The following is a 25815-nucleotide window of genomic DNA, read 5'->3' on the forward strand; positions in this document are numbered from 1 at the left end:
TGTTTTAATTTTTAAAAAATGGATTTAAGCCTATTAGCTATTTTGATTTGATAGCTATCACACTATTTTTACATTGACAAATTCGCTTTACTTATTACATTTTTTTTTCGTTTAATTGTTTACAAAACACTTTCAGTGACTATATCGACAGTAATGCGCAAATAAAGACCCGCGGGTCGCGGATAACATATGTCTAGTCTATATTATAAAGTAGAATGTGAGGTGTATGTATGTATGTATGTTACTTATAGACATCAAAACCGCTTGACCAATCTTGATAAAACTTGGCAGGAATGTTTCTTAGGTACCAACTTAGACCTTAGTGTATGTATTGTAGCCCTAAAACAAACTTAAGACCCTCAAAAAAAAAAAGTTTTCCGACTCTATTACAGTTATAGTATTTTATGGATCTAGGCCATGTCTACAATGTTGACATAGAAAAGATCGAAAGGATTTAGACCTAGATCTAATTTTTAGAAATACACTTTGCGCAGATAGTTTTTTACTTTGACACATGAAAATACAAAAGAATATCCATTGATTTTATTATATAATAAAATTAACCTTCAATTTTGTGTTTCAAAAGCATTTTTTTAATTAATTAGTTCGTTATATCTGTGACTGCAGATTTCCTGACAAACATTCTTTTATTAGACAATACCGTAATGAATCGCGTACTAAAAATTAATTAGTTTAATTGTTTACTTTATAATCCCATCCCTAGATCTAAAACTATAATTCAACTCTAAGATGATAAAACTTCTCTTCGCACAGATAGTTTTATACTTTAACACATAAACATACTAATTAAAGTCCATTCATTTCATATTTTGATCAAATAAACATTCAAATTTGGTTTTCTAAAGCATTTTTAAAAGACTACATTCGTTTACGAAAGCTGCGAAGCCGAGTTGAGATAGGCCTAGATCATAGACTATAATATATAGTCTATGGCCTAGATCTATATTCATTCATGAATCGCGTACTAAAAATTATTAGCTAAGTTTAACATACATCTAAATCCAATCCACTAGATTAGTTAACACAAATTTAGACCCGCAGGCCGCGGGTAATGTCAAGCTAGTATATATATATATATATATATATATATATATATATATATATATATATATATATATATATATATATATATATATATATATATATATATATATATATATATTTAAGTCCAATGGAATTTTTAGTCCTATGGAAGAATAATGTAGGAAGAATTCAGTGTTAATCTAATATATATATATATAGGCCTGTGTGCAAGATTTTACATATAAGCCACAAGAACTTATAGTAAGCATTGACGACTGTTTTACTCATATTTAAACACAGTAATCTCTTTTACATTTTGATTTTCATTTTCCCATTATTACGTTCTATTAAACAATACAATTCTGTAAGAGAGAAAAAGAAATGAACAAACGTGGTAGCGATTTAATGGAACCTAAAGAAAGCCTAAGAAAATGAAAAGAGAAAGACTGCAAACGATTTTGAATTAAATTAAATAAGGAATGTTGTCAAGGACGCCAAATCATGGCCAAATTGAAAGATCCATTTGATTCTCCTGTGCTGAAAAGTGCACAAAATTTATTACATAATTTAATAAAACACTTCGTTTTAAATACTTCTGAATTGTGTTCACCGGTTATACCAAAAAGTTTGTTATATATGAATTTTCCTCCATGTAGGCTATGAATAAAACTATTTTTTAGCAGCACATGCTAAGCTAAAAAAAATCTGGCAACAGAAAGGTATATCCCCGGACACTGAAATCAGACTGATGCGCTTTTCGGTTAATGCCACGAATCGTGCGAATCTTGGACGCTAATTGCAAAATAAGAAAGTAAGAGATCCTAGCAATGGAATTGAGATGTTTTAGATTGAGAAGGATACTAAGCATCACCTACAAAACAAGAAAGTAAGAGATCCTAGCAATGGAATTGAGATGTTTTAGATTGAGAAGGATACTAAGCATCACTTACAAAACAAGAAAGTAAGAGATCCTAGCAATGGAATTGAGATGTTTTAGATTGAGAAGGATACTAAGCATCAGTTACAAAAAAACAAAACAAAAAAAAACTATCACATTTGAAACAGGATCACAATAGCAATTGGGCCAAACGATGACCACCTGACAATTGTTAAAAAAAAACGCAAGTTAAAACTTTATGCCATATCACAAGGTCACGAGGGCTTTAAAAAAAACGTTCCTTCAAGGAACAGTACTAGTAAAAAGAAGAAGAGGTAGACATAGAAAGTAACGGAAAGGAAAAATTTACGAATGCTATTGAAAGAGATTCTAGTCCTATCTTATCTTATATAATACAGACGTTACTTCAAAAAAGAAGATGATTACGTCCTACGCGTCATGCATTCAGTCATGCATATTAACCAATGGCTTAAATTCTGCCAAGTCACTGCTTTTCCAGGCAACCCATTCCATGCTCTATGGAGAAAGACAGTCGACGGATCATTTGGTGCCCCAACGGTCCAAAAGACTAAAAGGTGATGGAGACCTCGAAATTCGAATATTAGTGTCTGCCCAGTCGTGTACACACACACACACACTGCACAACACACATCTACGCATCCAATTCGTCTGCACAAATCTTCCATGTTTTCCTATGAACGTTGCCATACGTTGTGAATGTCCTACAATGAACCATTCGTTGTGAATGTCCTACAATGAACCATACGTTGTGAATGTCCTACAATGAACCATTCGTTGTGAATGTCCTACAATGAACCATTCGTTGTGAATGTCCTACAATGAACCATTCGTTGTGAATGTCCTACAATGAACCATTCGTTGTGGATGTCCTACAATGAACCATTCGTTGTGAATGTCCTACAATGAACCATTCGTTGTGGATGTCCTACAATGAACCATTCGTTGTGTATGTCCTACAATGAACCATTCGTTGTGGATGTCCTACAATGAACCATTCGTTGTGAATGTCCTACAATGAACCATTCGTTGTGAATGTCCTACAATGAACCATTCGTTGTGGATGTCCTACAATGAACCATTCGTTGTGGATGTCATACAATGAACCATTCGTTGTGAATGTCCTACAATGAACCATTCGTTGTGAATGTCCTACAATGAATCATTCGTTGTGAATGTCCTACAATGAACCATTCGTTGTGAATGTCCTACAATGAACCATTCGTTGTGAATGTCCTACAATGAACCATTCGTGGGGGATGTCCTACAATGAACCATTCGTTGTGAATGTCCTACAATGAATCATTCGTGGGGGATGTCCCACAATGAACCATTCGTTGTGAATGTCCCACAATGAACCATTCGTTGTGGATGTCCTACAATGAACCATTCGTTGTGAATGTCCTACAATGAACCATTCGTTGTGAATGTCCTACAATGAACCATTCGTTGTGAATGTCCTACAATGAACCATTCGTGGGGGATGTCCTACAATGAACCATTCGTTGTGAATGTCCTACAATGAATCATTCGTGGGGGATGTCCCACAATGAACCATTCGTTGTGAATGTCCCACAATGAACCATTCGTTGTGGATGTCCTACAATGAACCATTCGTTGTGAATGTCCTACAATGAACCATTCGTTGTGAATGTCCTACAATGAACCATTCGTTGTGAATGTCCTACAATGAACCATTCGTTGTGGATGTCCTACAATGGACCATTCGTTGTGAATGTCCTACAATGAACCATTCGTTGTGAATGTCCTACAATGAACCATTCGTTGTGAATGTCCTACAATGAACCATTCGTGGGGGATGTCCTACAATGAACCATTCGTTGTGGATGTCCTACAATGAACCATTCGTTGTGTATGTCCTACAATGAACCATTCGTTGTGGATGTCCTACAATGAACCATTCGTTGTGAATGTCCTACAATGAACGAGAATTTTTCTTGCCTTTTACTTTCTCTCTCGTGTCTTTACATTACATGAACAATTGTTTCATAAAGATTTACTGTCTATCTTTTACTTTCTCTCTCGTGTCTTTACATTACATGAACAATTGTTTCATAAAGATTTACTGTCTATCTTTTGGTTTCTGCATTTCCGCTTTTTTTTTTATGTTGATGACATCATACAAAACTTGATGGTGAATTCAATAAGGAATGCGGTTCCTGTTTCACTTTGCGTGCATTGTATGTAAATCCTTTAGAAAATTAGATCAAGTGTGTTATCGGCTCAGGTCAGATAACAAATTGTTGGTATTTCACAATTATTTTTAAGCCCTAGAATGAATGATAATTAATAAATTAATAATAAACTCTATTTTACTTTAATTTACATTGCACATACACATGTTGATAATCATAAATAAAGCAGATCTTTTAAGTCCTGTCTATTTGTACGTTTCTAGATCTAGATCTAGTCTCTTTATAATTGTTATTATCTCCATAAGTGAAGGACTAAAGTTTGCGAGTCATTGATATATTGGATTACACAAAGTGATACGAGTCACTGATCTATTGGATAACACAAAGTGATACGAGTCACTGATCTATTGGATTACACAAAGCGATACGAGTCATTGATATATTGGATTACACAAAGTGATACGAGTCACTGATCTATTGGATAACACAAAGTGATACGAGTCACTGATCTATTGGATAACACAAAGTGATACGAGTCATTGATCTATTGGATAACACAAAGTGATACGAGTCATTGATCTATTGGATAACACAAAGTGATACGAGTCATTGATCTATTGGATAACACAAAGTGATACGAGTCATTGATCTATTGGATAACACAAAGTGATGCGAGTCATTGATCTATTGGATTACACAAAGTGATATGAGTCATTGATCTATTGGATTACACAAAGTGATACGAGTCATTGATCTATTGGATTACACAAAGTGATGCGAGTCATTGATCTATTGGATTACACAAAGTGATACGAGTCATTGATCTATTGGATTACACAAAGTGATATGAGTCATTGATCTATTGGATAACACAAAGTGATACGAGTCATTGATCTATTGGATTACACAAAGTGATACGAGTCATTGATCTATTGGATTACACAAAGTGATATGAGTCATTGATCTATTGGATAACACAAAGTGATGCGAGTCATTGATCTATTGGATAACACAAAGTGATACGAGTCATTGATCTATTGGATTACACAAAGTGATACGAGTCACTGATCTATTGGATAACACAAAGTGATACGAGTCATTGATCTATTGGATTACACAAAGTGATACGAGTCACTGATCTATTGGATAACACAAAGTGATACGAGTCATTGATCTATTGGATAACACAAAGTGATACGAGTCATTGATCTATTGGATAACACAAAGTGATATGAGTCATTGATCTATTGGATAACACAAAGTGATACGAGTCACTGATCTATTGGATTACACAAAGTGATACGAGTCATTGATCTATTGGATTACACAAAGTGATATGAGTCATTGATCATTTTCTCTATAACGTGTTTGTACGTATGTCTATACTTTAAAAAAAAAAAAATGACATCTAAGATCTATAAACATTTTCAACCTGAAAATAATCCAATCATCTTTATATCAGTCTACAACATTGTCGGAGCCCGAGACCGCCCTTTTTGTTTGTATACACTTCTTTTGGTTGATGAAAGAAAAAAACAACCTTTGAAATGTCAATAGAATCTCCTCTGTATTAATCTCTCTGCACGACGAAAACACTTAGATTTAGGTCCTCTTAGGTCACTTAGGTCCTCTTAGGTCACTTAGGTCCTCCTAGGTCACTTAGGTCCTCTTAGGTCACTTAGGTCCTTTTAGGTCACTTAGGTCCTCTTAGGTCAGTCAGGCGCATAGGGAACAAGCTCTCTCCATAGAGATCGTCATAGGTGAACTGATGCCAACGGATTTTGTCTTTTAAGAAGGTGCGACGCCATGTTATGTGTGGACGGCCTTGCTTTCGTTTCCCTTATTTCAGCTTCCACTTTAGGGCTGACTTAAGCAAACATGTTTCGTCTGTCTCAGGATATGTACGCGGTAAGTTATTCCTAGGACCCTTCTCAGCCATTGCTGTTGAGCCATGTTCAATCTCTTTTGAACCTTTCTAGATGACTTTGCAAGCGTAGATAGCCGCTAGGACGATGATTGTATAGAGAAAGTGGATCTTGGTCTGTTTTGTTTGCCCAGATGGGCCGTAGTTTTTAGAAGAGAGCTCATGCTTTCTCTATTCGACATGCAACCTCATGATATGCATCTTTATCTCCACTTAAATAGGTGAACCGTTTTATTTATACAAGCTCTGCATGACCAGTGATGACGAGCATACATATCGACATGTAGTCAAAAATAACTTTGGTTTTATCAAGATTTATGGTGAGGCCGATTTTGAGTGTAGTTCAATCGTGACTTTCCGTCATCTTGTGGGTAGATTTGATTGTATTCCCGAGTAAGCTATATCGTCTGCAGATTTGATTGTATTCCCGAGTAAGCTATAACGTCTGCAGATTTGATTGTATTCCCGAGTAAACTATATCGTCTGCAGATTTGGTTGTATTCCCGAGTAAAGTATATCGTCTGCAGATTTGATTGTATTCCCGAGTAAGCTATATCGTCTGCAGATTTGATTGTATTCGCGAGTAAACTATATCGTCTGCAGATTTGGTTGTATTCCCGAGTAAACTATATCGTCTGCAGATTTGATTGTATTCCCGAGTAAGCTATATCGTCCGCAAGGCTCAGGTCTACCAGAAAGAGAAATATGGATAAGAGTGAAAATAGTACTTAAAATTGATTTATAATGTTATTACCAGTATGGTGTGTTCAGTATTCCATGTGAAAACTAAACTGCTTTTTTAAAAGTCTAAAGTAGTTTAATTATTTGTACTTAAAATATGCAAACTATATATTTAAAAAGGTAGTGTGATTTTTTAAAATGTGTTTCTAGGCTAACGGCAGTCTTTTGTTTGATCAGGTCACCGCGTAAGAATGGATACTGTAAAAAATGAGATAATTTAAAACTCTTGACTGTGAGCACAGACCTGTGTCAATGAAACCTCATGAGAGCAGATGTTGACCTGGAGCTAATGGAGGTTGTGCTTGAACAAATGGAGCCTGTCCTTGAACTTGTCAAGTTGCTGAGGAAGATGCTCCCAAAAGACTCCCCGCCACTGTTAGCACCAAGGCCGATTGACATGGACAACGCTAGCAACACTTCCATGTGCAGCTCTTTTGTAATCACTTTCTTCACACTCTTTGTACTCATAGTGTAAGTTGACAAATACTAGCTAATACTCGTGCTTCGCTACTTTGATCTAGTCTGTATATAGTGTAAGTTGACAAATACTAGCTCATACCCGTGCTTCGCTACTTTGATCTAGTCTGTATATAGTGTAAGTTGACAAATACTAGCTCATACCCGTGCTTCGCTACTTTGATCTAGTCTGTATATAGTGTAAGTTGACAAATACTAGCTAATACTCGTGCTTCGCTACTTTGATGTAGTCTGTATATAGTGTAAGTTGACAAATACTAGCTCATACCCGTGCTTCGCTACTTTGATCTAGTCTGTATATAGTGTAAGTTGACAAATACTAGCTGATACCCGTGCTTCGCTACTTTGATCTAGTCTGTATATAGTGTAAGTTGACAAATACTAGCTAATACTCGTGCTTCGCTACTTTGATGTAGTCTGTATATAGTGTAAGTTGACAAATACTAGCTCATACCCGTGCTTCGCTACTTTGATCTAGTCTGTATATAGTGTAAGTTGACAAATATTAGCTCATACCCGTGCTTCGCTACTTTGATCTAGTCTGTATATAGTGTAAGTTGACAAATACTAGCTCATACCCGTGCTTCGCTACTTTGATCTAGTCTGTATATAGTGTAAGTTGACAAATACTAGCTAATACCCGTGCTTCGCTACTTTGATGTAGTCTGTATATAGTGTAAGTTGACAAATACTAGCTAATACCTGTGCTTCGCTACTTTGATGTAGTCTGTATATAGTGTAAGTTGACCAATACTAGCTAATACCCGTGCTTCGCTACTTTGATCTAGTCTGTATATAGTGTAAGTTGACAAATACTAGCTAATACCCGTGCTTCGCTACTTTGATCTAGTCTGTATATAGTGTAAGTTGACCAATACTAGCTAATACCCGTGCTTCGCTACTTTGATCTAGTCTGTATATAGTGTAAGTTGACAAATACTAGCTAATACTCGTGCTTCGCTACTTTGATGTAGTCTGTATATAGTGTAAGTTGACAAATACTAGCTCATACCCGTTCTTCGCTACTTTGATCTAGTCTGTATATAGTGTAAGTTGACAAATACTAGCTGATACCCGTGCTTCGCTACTTTGATCTAGTCTGTATATAGTGTAAGTTGACAAATACTAGCTGATACCCGTGCTTCGCTACTTTGATCTAGTCTGTATATAGTGTAAGTTGACAAATATTAGCTCATACCCGTGCTTCGCTACTTTGATGTAGTCTGTATATAGTGTAAGTTGACAAATACTAGCTCATACCCGTGCTTCGCTACTTTGATCTAGTCTGTATATAGTGTAAGTTGACAAATACTAGCTCATACCCGTGCTTCGCTACTTTGATGTAGTCTGTATATAGTGTAAGTTGACCAATACTAGCTAATACCCGTGCTTCGCTACTTTGATGTAGTCTGTATATAGTGTAAGTTGACCAATACTAGCTAATACTCGTGCTTCGCTACTTTGATCTAGTCTGTATATAGTGTAAGTTGACAAATATTAGCTCATACCCGTGCTTCGCTACTTTGATCTAGTCTGTATATAGTGTAAGTTGACAAATACTAGCTCATACCCGTGCTTCGCTACTTTGATGTAGTCTGTATATAGTGTAAGTTGACAAATACTAGCTAATACCCGTGCTTCGCTACTTTGATGTAGTCTGAATATAGTATAAGTTGACAAATACTAGCTCATACCCGTGCTTCGCTACTTTGATGTAGTCTGTATATAGTGTAAGTTGACAAATACTAGCTCATACCCGTGCTTCGCTACTTTGATCTAGTCTGTATATAGTGTAAGTTGACAAATACTAGCTAATACTCGTGCTTCGCTACTTTGATGTAGTCTTTATATAGTGTAAGTTGACAAATACTAGCTCATACCCGTGCTTCGCTACTTTGATCTAGTCTGTATATAGTGTAAGTTGACAAATACTAGCTGATACCCGTGCTTCGCTACTTTGATCTAGTCTGTATATAGTGTAAGTTGACAAATACTAGCTAATACTCGTGCTTCGCTACTTTGATGTAGTCTGTATATAGTGTAAGTTGACAAATACTAGCTCATACCCGTGCTTCGCTACTTTGATCTAGTCTGTATATAGTGTAAGTTGACAAATATTAGCTCATACCCGTGCTTCGCTACTTTGATGTAGTCTGTATATAGTGTAAGTTGACAAATACTAGCTCATACCCGTGCTTCGCTACTTTGATCTAGTCTGTATATAGTGTAAGTTGACAAATACTAGCTAATACCCGTGCTTCGCTACTTTGATGTAGTCTGTATATAGTGTAAGTTGACAAATACTAGCTAATACCTGTGCTTCGCTACTTTGATCTAGTCTGTATATAGTGTAAGTTGACAAATACTAGCTCATACCCGTGCTTCGCTACTTTGATCTAGTCTGTATATAGTGTAAGTTGACCAATACTAGCTAATACCCGTGCTTCGCTACTTTGATCTAGTCTGTATATAGTGTACGTTGACAAATACTAGCTAATACCCGTGCTTCGCTACTTTGATCTAGTCTGTATATAGTGTAAGTTGACAAATACTAGCTAATACTCGTGCTTCGCTACTTTGATGTAGTCTGTATATAGTGTAAGTTGACAAATACTAGCTCATACCCGTGCTTCGCTACTTTGATCTAGTCTGTATATAGTGTAAGTTGACAAATACTAGCTGATACCCGTGCTTCGCTACTTTGATCTAGTCTGTATATAGTGTAAGTTGACAAATACTAGCTAATACCCGTGCTTCGCTACTTTGATCTAGTCTGTATATAGTGTAAGTTGACCAATACTAGCTAATACCCGTGCTTCGCTACTTTGATCTAGTCTGTATATAGTGTAAGTTGACAAATACTAGCTAATACTCGTGCTTCGCTACTTTGATGTAGTCTGTATATAGTGTAAGTTGACAAATACTAGCTCATACCCGTGCTTCGCTACTTTGATCTAGTCTGTATATAGTGTAAGTTGACAAATACTAGCTGATACCCGTGCTTCGCTACTTTGATCTAGTCTGTATATAGTGTAAGTTGACAAATATTAGCTCATACCCGTGCTTCGCTACTTTGATGTAGTCTGTATATAGTGTAAGTTGACAAATACTAGCTCATACCCGTGCTTCGCTACTTTGATCTAGTCTGTATATAGTGTAAGTTGACAAATACTTGCTCATACCCGTGCTTCGCTACTTTGATCTAGTCTGTATATAGTGTAAGTTGACCAATACTAGCTAATACCCGTGCTTCGCTACTTTGATGTAGTCTGTATATAGTGTAAGTTGACCAATACTAGCTAATACTCGTGCTTCGCTACTTTGATCTAGTCTGTATATAGTGTAAGTTGACAAATATTAGCTCATACCCGTGCTTCGCTACTTTGATCTAGTCTGTATATAGTGTAAGTTGACAAATACTAGCTCATACCCGTGCTTCGCTACTTTGATGTAGTCTGTATATAGTGTAAGTTGACAAATACTAGCTAATACCCGTGCTTCGCTACTTTGATGTAGTCTGAATATAGTATAAGTTGACAAATACTAGCTCATACCCGTGCTTCGCTACTTTGATGTAGTCTGTATATAGTGTAAGTTGACAAATACTAGCTAATACCCGTGCTTCGCTACTTTGATGTAGTCTGAATATAGTGTAAGTTGACAAATACTAGCTCATACCCGTGCTTCGCTACTTTGATGTAGTCTGTATATAGTGTAACTTGACCAATACTAGCTAATACCCGTGCTTCGCTACTTTGATGTAGTCTGTATATAGTGTAAGTTGACAAATACTAGCTGATACCCGTGCTTCGCTACTTTGATCTAGTCTGTATATAGTGTAAGTTGACCATGTCCTAGTGATTACCCGATCACTTAACATTGTGGACAGATTTTGAGATTTTGTTTTTTAAACCTCCGCTTGAAAGTCCCACCATTTCTCGTGCGCTACTTGCTGTGTTGGTGATACGTTCTTGATTGTCTTTCTATCATCACTATTAGACAGTTGACCCCAGATTTTTGTTAGGGTTTAAGTTGTTTGTTACGTCTTCGAGCCAAGTTTTTGTCAAACGTAAACATAAAACTTGATCTCTTCCTGAATAAAGAGAAATTATTGAAAAGTATGACTGGCTAAAGACTTCCGCTGCCATTGTTTCGATGTATGGCATAGGGCGCACTTCTCCCGTGTACGACTTTGTGAGGAAATAGAAAGTGATTGTTGAATCCATTAAAGAGCACATCAAGAGAGTTGTAAGATAGAAATATCACCATATTTTCTGACCAAAATCATGTTGAACAGTATCAAGATCATTTGAAAAGAAAATGTTTGGTCAAATCTGGACAGGACAGGACTCATTTACTGTAGCCTACCAGGAAAAAAAAATGAAGATGAAAGCTTACACTATTATATATATATTTATATACACACATATGTATACTTAACGCTTCTATTATGCTCTTAGATTGAAGCATGCATTACCCACCATCCTTTGCGGTATCAGACATTTCAGAGGACGTTTCAATGTAAGTAACTTGACTTTAATAGGACATTATGTGGAACATTGGGAGAGACAGAGAGTTGGACATGTATAGGGCATTATGTGGAACATTGGGAGAGACAGAGAGTTGGACATGTATAGGACATTATGTGGAACATTGGGAGAGACAGAGAGTTGGACATGTATAGGACATTATGTGGAACATTGGGAGAGACAGAGAGTTGGACATGTATAGGACATTATGTGGAACATTGAGTGAGACAGAGAGTTGGACATGTATAGGACATTATGTGGAACATTGAGTGAGACAGAGAGTTGGACATGTATAGGACATTATGTGGAACATTGGGAGAGACAGAGAGTTGGACATGTATAGGACATTATGTGGAACATTGAGTGAGACAGAGAGTTGGACATGTATAGGACATTATGTGGAACATTGGGAGAGACAGAGAGTTGGACATGTATAGGACATTATGTGGAACATTGAGTGAGACAGAGAGTTGGACATGTATAGGACATTATGTGGAACATTGAGTGAGACAGAGAGTTGGACATGTATAGGACATTATGTGGAACATTGAGTGAGACAGAGAGTTGGACATGTATAGGACATTATGTGGAACATTGGGAGAGACAGAGAGTTGGACATGTATAGGACATTATGTGGAATATTGGGAGAGACAGAGAGTTGGACATGTATAGGACATTATGTGGAACATTGGGAGAGACAGAGAGTTGGACATGTAAAGGACAGTATGTGGAACATTGGGAGAGACAGAGAATTGGACATGTATAGGACATTATGTGGAACATTGAGAGAGACAGAGAGTTGGACATGTATAGGACATTATGTGGAACATTGGGAGAGACAGAGAGTTGGACATGTATAGGACATTATGTGGAACATTGGGAGAGACAGAGAGTTGGACATGTATAGGATATTATGTGGAACATTGGGAGAGACAGAGAGTTGGACATGTATAGGACATTATGTGGAACATTGGGAGAGACAGAGAGTTGGACATGTATAGGACATTATGTGGAACATTGGGAGAGACAGAGAGTTGGACATGTATAGGACATTATGTGGAACATTGGGAGAGACAGAGAGTTGGACATGTATAGGACATTATGTGGAACATTGAGTGAGACAGAGAGTTGGACATGTATAGGACATTATGTGGAACATTGGGAGAGACAGAGAGTTGGACTATTTCTGGACTTGTGTATTACATTGCGTGAGACATTTGAATAAAGAAAAAAATTAGTGTCAAATAAAGTGCCAAAATTTAGATACTCAAATCTCGAATATGTAATAGACACATCTATCTATGATTTATCAATCTATCTATCTATCTATCTATTTATCAATCTATCTATCTATCTATCTATCTCTCTCTCTCTATATATATATATATATATATATATATAAAGAGAGAGATAGAGAGATATATTGAAAAACTTTTTCTTTCATTTTCAGCAAACATCAGCACTTCGAATTGCCAGGTAAGGGTTGTTGGTTAAATATTTGCTAACAATTTATTTGTATTAATTTTGGCGACCTCGATTGAGTGATCAAAACAGTTTATGCTTTCCCATTTTCGTCTTCAGTCTAGCACGCAGGGGACATATGAGGGAGTGGGACGACAGATATCAAATCATTGGCCTCTTTCAGTCGTGAAACGACTAGGGTTCATTTCGAACACTTTTTTCATATGGCTGTGGAGCCCTATTTTGGAGAGACACTCCACATATATTGCATGTTAAGTTGGCATTTCGCTTTGATGGTAGAGGAGCTGGCATTTTCAGTGTGGCACGCTTTTCTTCAAGAATCGAGGCCCATGGTTGTCTACGAAGATCTGATTTTTGAATTGTGAACATATAATATTTACATAAGATTTTTACCAAACTATTAAATTTTTACTACCTTTACTATTTAAACTGTGAATAGACCTTGTTTTTAATGATTTAACTGTATAGAATTTAGCCCTTGTTATGTAAAGGGAGAGTGATCCTTGAAGGATTACGGGCACGACATGGCCTAAATTGTGCCAATGTGCCTAATCTCAAAACTCAAACTCGCTGTCTATAGCTTTCTTGGTCACCGTCTCTCTCCAACTAGTGCGGTCTAAGGCTATGTCTTCCCAATGGTCAGTATCAATGGTCACTGATTTTAAATCCATCCCTTTTTTTTTATCACATCAACGTAACGGAGGTGAGGGCGACCAGTTTTTCTTGAGCCAGACGCAAGTTGCCCGTACAGAATGATTTTCGGGATGCGATTGTCTTCCATCCGGTGAACATGTCCGAGCCAGCGCAGGCGGCGTTGCCTGAGGACCGTAAAGGGAATGCTGGGAAGGCCTGTTCTCGCGAGGATCTCAGTATTGCACATTCTTTCTTTCCATGTTATTTTTTATAGATCCTTCGAAGGCAGCGCAAGTGGAATGAATTTAGTTTTCTCTCTTGTTTTGTGTAGGTTGTCCACGACTCACTGCCGTACAGTAGCGTGCTAAGAACGCATGCCTTGTAGACCTCCATTTTGGTCGCTGTGGTGAGCTTTTGGTTTTCCCAAACTCTTGGTTTGAGTCTAACAAAGGTTAATGCGGTCTTCCCTATGCGTTTTTTTAATCTCTTCTTCTAGTGACAGGTCATCTTGAATTGTAGATCCAAGGTAGCAGAATTCGTTTACGGCGTCCAGCTTGTTATCTTCAATGAGGAAGGATGGTGGTGCTGTAGCAGGTGGTTCCATAACAGTAGTTTTCTTTGTGCTAATGGTTAGGTCATACTCTTTGCAAGCCTTAGAGAAGCAGGACATGAGTGACTGAAGCTCCTCTTGTGAGTGTGCCACTACCTCTTCGTCGTCCGCGAAGAGCATATCTCTTATGAGGATGGTTCTGGTTTTAGTTTTGGCCCTCAGTCTGGCAATATTTAGAAGTTTGCCATGGAATCTGGAATGCAGATATATGCCTTCGGTGGATTTGTCAAACGCGTGGTGGATTAGCATTGAAAAGAGTATTCCAAAGAGGGTTGGGGCCAGGACACATCCTTGTTTGTCTCCGCTGTTTATACTGAAACTTTCGGAGCAGGCGCCATTGAACTGTACTGTACCCATCATATTTTGGTGGAAAGAGACAATAATATTTAGCAGCTTGGGTGGACAGCCTATTAACTGTAAGATTTTAAAGAGGCTTTCTCTGCTGACTAGATCAAAGGCCTTTTGTCAGGTCGATGAATGCAATGTACAAAGGCATTCTTTGCTCTCTGCACTTTTCCTGAAGTTGGCGGATGGAGAAAATCATGTCAATCGTGGATCTCCCTGAGCGAAAGCCGAACTGTGATACTGGATAGACTCGATCAGCAAGTTTTTGTAGCCTGGGAAGTATCACTCGAGCAAAGACTTTGCCTACAATTCTTAGGAGAGAGATTCCCCTGTAGTTGTTGGTGACCAAAAAATAAATAAATATATGGTTACTTAGAAAGGTTTTCTTCAAATGTTGCCTTTTCGTAGCCTCCGCCCATGTAGACCTTGGTGCTGGTAACGTAAGGGAAACAACTTAAACTTCTCATAGCAACAATGAACCAGATAACATTTGTAATACACTAAGACTCGAAAGCTAAACCTAAGAGAATTTAATGTAAGGTCTTCTTTTCTTAAGCTACATTTTTTACTTTTACTAAACTATGTATACTACATTACTTTTCAGAAAGCCTCAAACAAACATCCGAGGCGTCAAAAGGAGTCAGTGTAACAGTATGACCGAACTTAGAGTGGACAAAGCCAAGAACAGCAGCGTATGTGCACCGACTCTTCCGAAACACGCAGAACGTAGTTTGGTGAAGAATAAAGTTTTAACAAGTAAATCTCAGGTCAATAAAATGTTCAGCCCCTTTCTTTCATGTATATCTTTTTCTAGAGTGGGCTCGGACAAAACAGCTCATAAGATTACGTCATTGAATGCCACTGGAGACTCCCAAACTGAGCGCGGATGTAACCAACACAACCCAGAGGCACCCAAAGCAGATTCCAGTTTGAACATTCAACAGAAAAAGCAGACAAACTATTTGGCGGAGCTGAAAATTTCTCCCCAGCTTTTTGAATGTAAGCCCTCGGAGCTGGTGATCACGTTGAAGTCGGAAAGTAGCAAGACTAAAACAAGAAGTAACTGGACACAGAGTTTTGACCAAACAAAATGTATCCAACCATTCGCCACGGACACTTTGCGAGTTACTGGAATGAGAAAACGGGACGAGACGTCTCCAAGCAAGACGTCACCTAGCAAGACTTCTCCAAGCAAGACGTCTCCAAGCAAGACGTCACCTAGCAAGACTTCTCCAAGCAAGACATTCACTAACAGTAAAAAAATGTATCATGCACAGAGTGCAGTTCCAAGCGTCCTAAAATGTGAGACCAGCTTGTCAAGTGAAGACTCGGCGTCAAACAGTTTAGTCAGTGTCAATGACTCTATAAAACCTAGGGCCATGTCCAGCTACACAGAGAACGCAGCGTACGTCCAACAAGATTACTTCACATCCAAGCAAACTCTGTCACCTCCACCATACGTCCAACAAGATTACTTCACATCCAAGCAAACTCTGTCACCTCCACCATGCAAGAAAGTTTTGGAACCTTTGATTTCAAAGGAGACAAGTAGAACATATTTTGACAGCTTTGTAAGTGAGAGCAATAATTGGGGCGCCGACTATGACACCATTCCCCATTTTGATGGCTACAATTACGCCCAATGGTGTTCTCAATGTGAAGGCGTCTTGTCCTATTCTTACCCTAAAAACAATCCATTGAAATATAATAGAGCTGACACTCACCGGAGTTCTAGCCTTGTTAACATCCAATTAGCCACTAAGATCGAAGACAAAGTGCTCAAGCAATTAAAGGAGATGAAAAGCCGATACATGCCTAACTCTACAGATAATATACGTTACCAAGAAGCGAAATTTAGGTTACTGAAATTTTTTAACATCTATACGCCTGAAAACTTCGTGGCCAGGAGACCAGCGAAATCACCCCCAGCAGAAGAAGATACAATTTACGATTACGAGCATGTACGCATGATTGAGTCTCTGACGTCACTAGAGGAAGAGAAGCATTGTCAGCTACAGTATAGTGAGAGGCTGCAGTGTAGCAAGTATGGTGAGAGGCTGCTGTGTAGCAAGTCAGAACATGGAATATTGACGTCATCCTTTCCCTCCGTTAGAGAACTAGAGGCCCTGAATACAAATGGACCTATTGGAAGGCAACTGTATTCTTATTTCAATGAGTTGACTGATGACAGTATTGCTGAAAATAGCAAACAGCAAAGCCTCCTAGCAGAGTGGGGGGACAAACAACTTGAGGTCTTAAAGCATAAATGTGTTACTGACTTAAACACTTTGCCGGAAGACTTTTCGGAACTGTGCCAGTCAGATACAATGAACAGCAATGATTCTGTTCCATCTGTTTCAATCAAACTTTCCTCTTTTTTAAATGCCAGGGAGACGGACTCAAAAGTAACAACAAAAACAGTGACTGAAAAAACTGTGATCAATGTTTTCCAACACAATACCGCCAATTATTTGACAGATTCTCAAAAGTACAACGCAGATAGCACTGTAGTGGAACAACGAACGAAATCTTATTTTCCAAAAGTTATTGACATACATTGCAAACAAACCGCTGGAAACAGGTCACCACAAATGCTATTGGTCCCGTCGCTATCAAATGGAGGCTCTTTCTCTAGCACCAATAGCAAAAAATGCCCGGACCTTAAAAAATCCCCATTAAAAATACCATCTCCCCAACTGACAAAAAGTGCCAGTCAGACAGTCCAGCAGCGGGTTACTTCAGCCAGAATTAAAGAAGATCCAAAATTAAAATCGAGCCTGAAATCAAAATCTGATCTCATGAACAGATTTAGCTTCAAGAATTGGAAGCGTGGCGCCTTGAACAATATGAAACGTGCAATGGAAAACAAAGTAAAAACTAAACCGAAACTGATCGGTTTACCGAAACAAAATATCGGCTGTGAGCCAGGCAAAATCAAAAGCATAGAGCCGGCAGGAAAGAAACAAACTTGTCCAGAAACTTTGGCAAGTAACAGCTTAGTTCGAGCTAGCTTAGAAAACACAAAACCTCAACAAGCAGCTCTACCATTGAGCACATGCACACTGGATAGTTTAACAACAGGCCATGACACGCTGGACAGTAACGAATTTATTACAGCCGACTTTATGGACACACGGTCAAGTCATGAGGTGTGTGAACCTCAAGAGCTCATTACAGCCGACTTTATGGACACACGGTCAAGTCATGAGGTGTGTGAACCTCAAGATTTCATTACAGCTCAATCAAGCTTACAACACTTCGAAGACGCCAAGGAGGAAAGGCTCAACTCAAGGGACCAATGGAAAACATTCAAGAAAGAATTGAAAAACCTAGACTCGCGTCTTCTGATGAAGCAGCTAAGTAATGAAATGAATGTCTTAAAATTATCGCAGCCAAGGCTAAGTGCTACCGAAGGGCCGTCTTACGAAGTGCTGACTGATTTCCAGTCTTTGTATAAAGAAGATAATTTTCTTCTTTCGACCTGTGGAGATGATCGTGGAGAAGATTATGGAGATTATCTTAGTCTAGTGTCCACGCAAACCCTCTCCGAGCTCGCTAGTTTCAAACAAAGTAGAGGTATATCTGAATTTACAAACGCGTTAGAGACCGTTGTAACATCCTATTTGGATGTTATATCGGAAAAAGGTGGGTCAACAGAAATGAACCAAAGTATAATTGACTCCTGCGAGCATCTGCCTGAAGATTCAGAGGATATACTTGGTGTCAACTATCAAGTAGCCAAGGATCATTCTACTTTCAAGCCCCAAGTCAAATACAATATTGATCGTTTTCGAAATATTGCTGTGCAGTCAGAGAGCACACACCAAAGTAGTTTACCTTTAGATCAGACCACAGAGAGTGGAGCCCATACTAGGCCAATGACACATTTAGAACTGAACGCTGAATATTCAAATAACTTGAAAACAAACAACTTGAAATCCCTACCGGAAAATGTAGAAAAAGAAGAAAAGAGTCTAGAAAAACTAGACAGTACTCTTGAAAGTAATGAACATTTGAAACTATGTCAAAGTTGTAGAACTACAGATAACACACAAGATATTCGCCTTCTAACTCAGATTTTGGAAACTATTTCTGAAGAAGTATTTGCAACGAATAGAAGCCCATCGAATCAGCTAGATGTACCATTGGCCAATCATATTGAATCGACCCCATCACCTAAGTCTATGCATGAAGAAAAAAGTCTCCTAGGAACTAATCCTAGGTCTACATCAGAAGCTGTTCAAAAAGTTCCATCTGTTTTGGAGCTTGGCGAAAATCTGCAAGCTGTACACGTAGATGTTGACGAGCCAAAAAGTAGAGCGACTTCCTCAGCTGTACAAATGAAAAGATGTCTGACGGACATAGTAAGATCAGAGAGACAGGTCAGTCCCAGAAGTAGACATTCCTGTACACATTCTCACCTTCCAAGGTTGAAATTCAGCCATTTGCACAAAACAAGTGCTCCACCGACATGTACTCAACAGAGTGCAGATAATGATTCGACTAAACCACGCAGCGGTTCGGAAATAATGATTGAAAGCCAAAAGTTACAAGATGAAAAGATACATGTTGAGAGTTTAATCAATGTGGTACGGAGTCTCAGCTTAAGGAAAGCCTCTACGAAACCACCAGACAATAAACAATGTCCTATAGTCAGCCCAAGAAAACAGTCAGTCAACAATAAACAATGTCCTAGTGTCAGCCCAAGAAAACAGTCAGACCACAATAAACAATGTCCTAGTGTCAGCCCAAGAAAACAGTCAGTCAACAATAAACAATGTCTAGATGTGAGCGCTGAGCAATTGACAAGAATTCGATCCATGAGCTCGCAAATGACCAAAACGAAACTAGCCAAATGGTCCGCTCATACTTGTCGTAAACCTAGCATTGAAAATGTGATTACTAAGCCGAGTGCTAATAGTCCATCGTTAGCCAAAGATCCTATAAATCAATCAAGTACTTGTAAACAAACAAATACTCTTGAACAAATAAGTACTTACGAACAATCAAGTACTCCTAAACATCCAAGTTCTCTTGAACAACAAAGTACTCTTGAACAACAAAGTACTCTTGAACAGTCAAGTACTTATGAACAAAAAAGTAATCAGGAACAAACAAGTACTCGCGGAAACCCTAAAACTTTTAATCAACAAATTAATCATGAACAACCAAACACTGGTGAAGCACTAAGTACTCGTCAACAACCAAGAACTCGTCGTAAATCAAGTACCCTTGAACAACCAAGTACTCGTAAACCATCAAGTACTCGTCAATCATCAAGTTCTCGTGAAACTCAAAGTACTCATGAGCAACCAAGTACTCATGAACAACAAATTACTCTTGAACAACCTTGTCCTCGTGAACAACGAAGTGCTAGCGAACAACCAAGTTCTCATGAACAACCAAGTACTCGTGAACAACAAAGTACTCATGAACAACCAAGTACTCATGAACAACAAAGTACTCGTGAACAACAAAGTACTCGTGAACAACAAAGTACTCGTGAACAACAAAGTACTCGTGAACAACAAAGTACTCGTGAACAACAAAGTACTCGTAAACAACCAAGTTCTCATGAACAACAAAGTACTCGTAAACAACCAAGTTCTCATGAACAACAAAGTACTCGTAAACAACCAAGTTCTCATGAACAACAAAGTACTCGTGAACAACAAAGTACTCGTAAACAACCAAGTTCTCATGAACAACAAAGTACTCGTGAACAACAAAGTACTCGTGAACAACAAAGTACTCGTGAACAACAAAGTATTTGTGAACAACAAAGTACTCGTGAACAACAAAGTACTTGTGAACAACAAAGTACTCGTGAACAACCAAGTTCTCATGAACAACCAAGTACTCGTGAACAACAAAGTACTTGGGAACAACCAAATACTCATGAACAACCAATTACCCCTGAGCAATCAAGTGTTAATAAAAAACAAAGTTTTCGTAAACAAATAACTACTCATGAGCAACAAAGTACTCATAAACAAACAACTAAACGTGAACAAATAAGTACTCAAAAACAACCACTTTCTCACGAAAGAAAGAAACAAACGAAGCTAAATGTACCCAAACGTAACCTTTGTACTCAAGCTAAATCTAGCGGAGACATCTCATTACGAAATAAACAATGGAAAGAAGTTGAAGCAGTAAATACGAAATTAAAACCAAAGAGCCAAATCAAAGCTCCTCAATTACCTCTAACAAAAAACACACGTCCAAAAGAGTCCCGCTCTAAAGGCAAGGAAGACACTCCAGCAAAAGGCCACAGCGATTCGCTAATGCTTCAGTCAAATGCCTGTACATCATCTTCGACTATGACGCCCAGACACACACAGAGTGATAGTGCTAAGCCTTGTAGAAATGGAACAAAATCTACTAGCATTATATCCAAAAAGTTTATCCTCCCAAAAATCCATAGGCAGGATAAAAGCTCGCTTTCGGGACACCAGAACAAACAATCTCAAAAGCAGTCTGCCACAGCCACGAGCACACAGAAACACAAACAGACCAAAACTGCTGTGGAATGTAGTTTGTTAGGTGAGGTGAAACATTGCAATGAGGCTAGGAAGTCCAAAGCTATGGCTCAAGAATTCGACCCAAAACAAACTCCATCGTTTCAAAGGAAACTTCAGTTTCTTGTCAAGACTAACAAATGTGTTTGTAAGAGTGCACTACAAGCCAAACATGTTCTTGCATTAATTAAAAGATCAAACGATGTTATCAATAACAAGAAAGTTGTTCTGACTCCAAGCAAAACGGAGAATGGACAAACAAATCAGAGTGGGCAAAGCAACGCAAAAAAGCAATGCAAAAAAATGTTGAAATCAACCAGAGTTGAGAAAAGTTCTCACAAGAAACTTGAGCTTGTCCGAAGCTCAAGCTCCGTGAAGTCTGAATCGACCAAAATCTCCAACATTCTAATCCCCACCAAAAGTTTACTGTTTAAAAAACACAGGTTGAAATTGAAATCAAAATCTTTAAATAGCAACGTGCCCACTGCAAACAATTTTACACACGGTCATGTTCATCAGCTTGAGAAGTTAAAAAAGTTTTACTCAGATCATCAAGTCATTGACGTTCTGAAGAGTAAATCCTTGAACTATCTAAAAAGCAATTTGCTAGCCAACAAATCAACCGACGTATGCATAATTCATTCAACATCTACCATTCAGCTACAGGGTTTGTCTCAGTTTGATATGCTTCATAAGGTATGCAGCTCCCAGAAGAGAAATGTTGATGAAGATGCGTGTCAGGAAGTTGATGTTAAGAGTTCCAAATCGAGATACGAAAACTCCACGGCGACTCGAATATTCCAAAATTCGGTTTCTGAAAATTTGGAACAAATCAAATTCAACCAGAACCTGAGTATTTTTGAAAATTCTATCAAAAACATTCCTTCCACACAAGTTGTGCCAAGCAAGGAAGATAGACATTTGATCAAAGTAAATCCTCTTGGCAATGGGCTCAACCAACAAATCGACTTTGCGACATCCTACAGAACTGCTGAAAGAGATGCTCAGTCCACAACAGACCAAAAGCAATCAAAGCAGAAACATATTTCTGGCGCGCCTTCCAAAACTTCCTACAACACAATCAGTTTTATTTCTAATGAGAATTTGAAAACTGCAACAGCTGGAGATGATACCATAGTTAATACTTTAACAGCTGGGTGTGACAGGATTGATACTACGTTAACAGCTGGTTGTGACAGGATAGATACTACTTTAACAGCTGGTTGTGAGAGGATAGATAATATATTAAGAGATGGAGACGAAAGGGAAGAGAAACCATCTATTTCCGCAGAGACAGCGAAACTGAGAGAGACAAGTGGAAGAGCTTTGAACCAAACGCTTGAAGTAATTAATGTGTGCAAAACAAGCCGTTCCTTGTCTTCCTCTGAAAATACCAAATCTGTCTCTCAAATCGGAAGCGGTGAAAGCAATGGCTTGTCTCGACCAAACACATTGAGATCCCTTGAACAGAGCCCCACTTTATCTATTCCAAAACCAAGACAGCAAAATGAAATTACACTTGTCACTGCATGTTCAGTCCAAGGTCCCGGGGCCCAGAACAGCGAGGAATTTTCCGACGAGTCACACTCCTCACAGCTGTGCAATTTCGATACCATTAAATTATCATTGCTTGAAAAGGAGGTCGAAACATCAAAGCCAGTGGATCTTGAAAAGGAGGTCACATTAACAAAGTCAATGGATCTTGAAAAGGAGGTCACATTAACAAAGTCAATGGATCTTGAAAAGGAGGTCACATTAACAAAGTCAATGGATCTTGAAAAGGAGGTCACATTAACAAAGTCAATGGATCTTGAAAAGGAGGTCACATTAACAAAGTCAATGGATTTATTACTTGAAAAAGAAACCAAAACATCAAAGCAAGTGGAACTATTGGTTGAAAATGAGGCCGAAAGAACTAAGCCCAATGATCCATTGGTTGAAAAGAAGTCCAAATTAACAAAGCTGAAGGATTCATTGGTTGAAAAGAAGTCCAAATTAACAAAGCTGAAGGATTCATTGGCTGAAAAGGAAACCGAAACAATGTTCATGGATAAAAATACAACTCCAAAGCAGCTACCAAAATATTGCAGCCACATTCAACACACACCAAAGACCAGTACCCAAACATTCGACCCTAAACAATTCATATATCCAGAGGAGCAAGAACTATCACCAAAAGAAAAACAGCTTCCAGAATATTGCAGCCACATACAACACACATCAAAGAGCAGTACCCAGATATTGTACTCTAAACAAAACATGTATCCAGAGGCACAAGAACTATCACCAAAAGAAAATCAAATTTCATTTACAACACCTGACAAGTTGTACCTAAAACTGAGAGCATTACAAGCAGATGATTGTGTCCGTGACACTTTGAAGGAGTCGCAGATACACACACAGGAATGTGTGGATACCAATCTGATCATAAATAGCCCACACTCACTTCAACTTATCTTGGATGAATTTATCAAAAGTCCTTTAAATCAACCGTTGCCAAAAATAAATATTATAGAGACCAAATTACAGCGCAATGTAACTACTGCACAGAAAGCAGATCAACAGTTTGAAAATTATCACGAAGTCACGAGCTCATTTCGTACTTCCGTTTTAAAACATGGTTCCCAAATAAACCCAGAAACTTATTTGGTTTCTACTGTAGCTAAATCTCAACAATTATTATTAGAGCCCAACTCTAGAAATGTTTACTTTGTTTCAAACCCATCAAAAACAAGTGAGCAGGCTGATTCCAAGACTACACTGTGTACAAACTCACAAGGAGGGCAGTGGAAGAAAACTATGGAGAAGATTAAAGAAAAATTACAACGTGAACGCTCCAAGAAAGATAACAGCTCACTGACAAAAAATGATTCAGCTTTGTTACAGGTCTTAGTATGTACCGAGGAAAAAGGTGATTGCATATTCTGAACTAAATATATTCTTCTCAATTCAACTTAATGTGGGAGACACAGATTTGATAAATTGCAATGTTTTCTATTCAGAAGGTTAAGGATGATTGCAGTTTTTCCTTTTGCTACGCAAACCCTGTTTTCCCGCACAATGCAGACAAAACCGTTGTCCGCCAGGGGTCACTTTAAGTTGTCTCAGTGTCTTCTTCGACAGCTACAAGGGCTGGGCCTCACACAGTGTGTCAGAGTAGATTCACATTTTTATAAAAAAAAATTAAAATCTTTCACAGTGAAGAAGCTTTGCCGATATATATATAGATATATAGATAGATAGATTATTCTCTAACTAGGTCAGTACTTTGTCAATTGATTATATATTATTTTGTGGCTAGGTCAGTACTTTGCTGATAATAGGTTATTTTGTGGCTAGGTCAGTACTTTGCCAATTGATGATGGATTTTTTTGTAGTAAGTTCAGTACATCGCCTATTAATTATAAATTAATTTTGTGGTTAGGTCAGTACTTAGCCAATTGATGATGAATTATTTTGTGGTTGGGCCAGAACATTGCCTATTGTTAATAAATTATTTTGTGGTTAGGGCAGTACTTTGCCTATTGATTATACATTATTTCGAGGTTAGGTCAGTACTTTGCCTATTGATTATACATTATTTCGTGGTTAGGTCAGTACTTTGCCTATTGATTATACATTATTTCGTGGTTAGGTCAGTACTTTGCCTATTGATTATACATTATTTCGTGGTTAGGTCAGTACTTTGCCTATTGATTATACATTATTTCGTGGTTAGGTCAGTACTTTGCCTATTGATTATACATTATTTCGTGGTTAGGTCAGTACTTTGCCTATTGATTATACATTATTTCTTGGTTAGGTCAGTACTTTGCCTATTGATTATACATTATTTCGTGGTTAGGTCAGTACTTTGCCTATTGATTATACATTATTTCGTGGTTAGGTCAGTACTTTGCCTATTGATTATACATTATTTCGTGGTTAGGTCAGTACTTTGCCTATTGATTATACATTATTTCGTTGTTAGGTCAGTACTTTGCCTATTGATTATACATTATTTCGTGGTTAGGTCAGTACTTTGCCTATTGATTATACATTATTTCGTGGTTAGGTCAGTACTTTGCCTATTGATTATACATTATTTCTTGGTTAGGTCAGTACTTTGCCTATTGATTATACATTATTTCGTGGTTAGGTCAGTACTTTGCCTATTGATTATACATTATTTCGTGGTTAGGTCAGTACTTTGCCTATTGATTATACATTATTTCGTGGTTAGGTCAGTACTTTGCCTATTGATTATACATTATTTCGTGGTTAGGTCAGTACTTTGCCTATTGATTATACATTATTTCGTGGTTAGGTCAGTACTTTGCCTATTGATTATACATTTCGTGGTTAGGTCAGTACTTTGCCTATTGATTATACATTATTTCGTGGTTAGGTCAGTCTCTTTGTTGTTTTCAAATCCTAAGAAATCGTCTTCCTTAACAT

General features: G+C 37.9%; 1 protein-coding gene across 2 annotated transcripts in view; it reads left to right on the forward strand.

The window, feature by feature from the left end:
* The first annotated feature begins 4077 nt into the window (after nt 1–4077).
* LOC106063160 (titin homolog) overlaps nt 4078–25815 on the forward strand; it is a 28015-nt gene continuing 6277 nt past the window's right edge. Inside the window, exons 1-5 of one of the 2 annotated variants that reach the window (XM_056029695.1) lie at nt 4078–4161; nt 6959–7252; nt 11719–11779; nt 13238–13263; nt 15462–24289. In XM_056029695.1, the coding sequence (XP_055885670.1) occupies nt 7044–7252; nt 11719–11779; nt 13238–13263; nt 15462–24289 (9124 nt within the window). In that variant the 5' untranslated portion in view covers nt 4078–4161; nt 6959–7043. Of the gene's footprint in view, nt 4209–6958; nt 7253–11718; nt 11780–13237; nt 13264–15461; nt 24290–25815 lie in introns of both variants that reach the window. The other variant, XM_056029696.1, reaches the window with a different exon arrangement.

This window comes from Biomphalaria glabrata, chromosome 5, assembly GCF_947242115.1.
Source record: "Biomphalaria glabrata chromosome 5, xgBioGlab47.1, whole genome shotgun sequence".
NCBI classification, from domain to species: domain Eukaryota; kingdom Metazoa; phylum Mollusca; class Gastropoda; family Planorbidae; genus Biomphalaria; species Biomphalaria glabrata.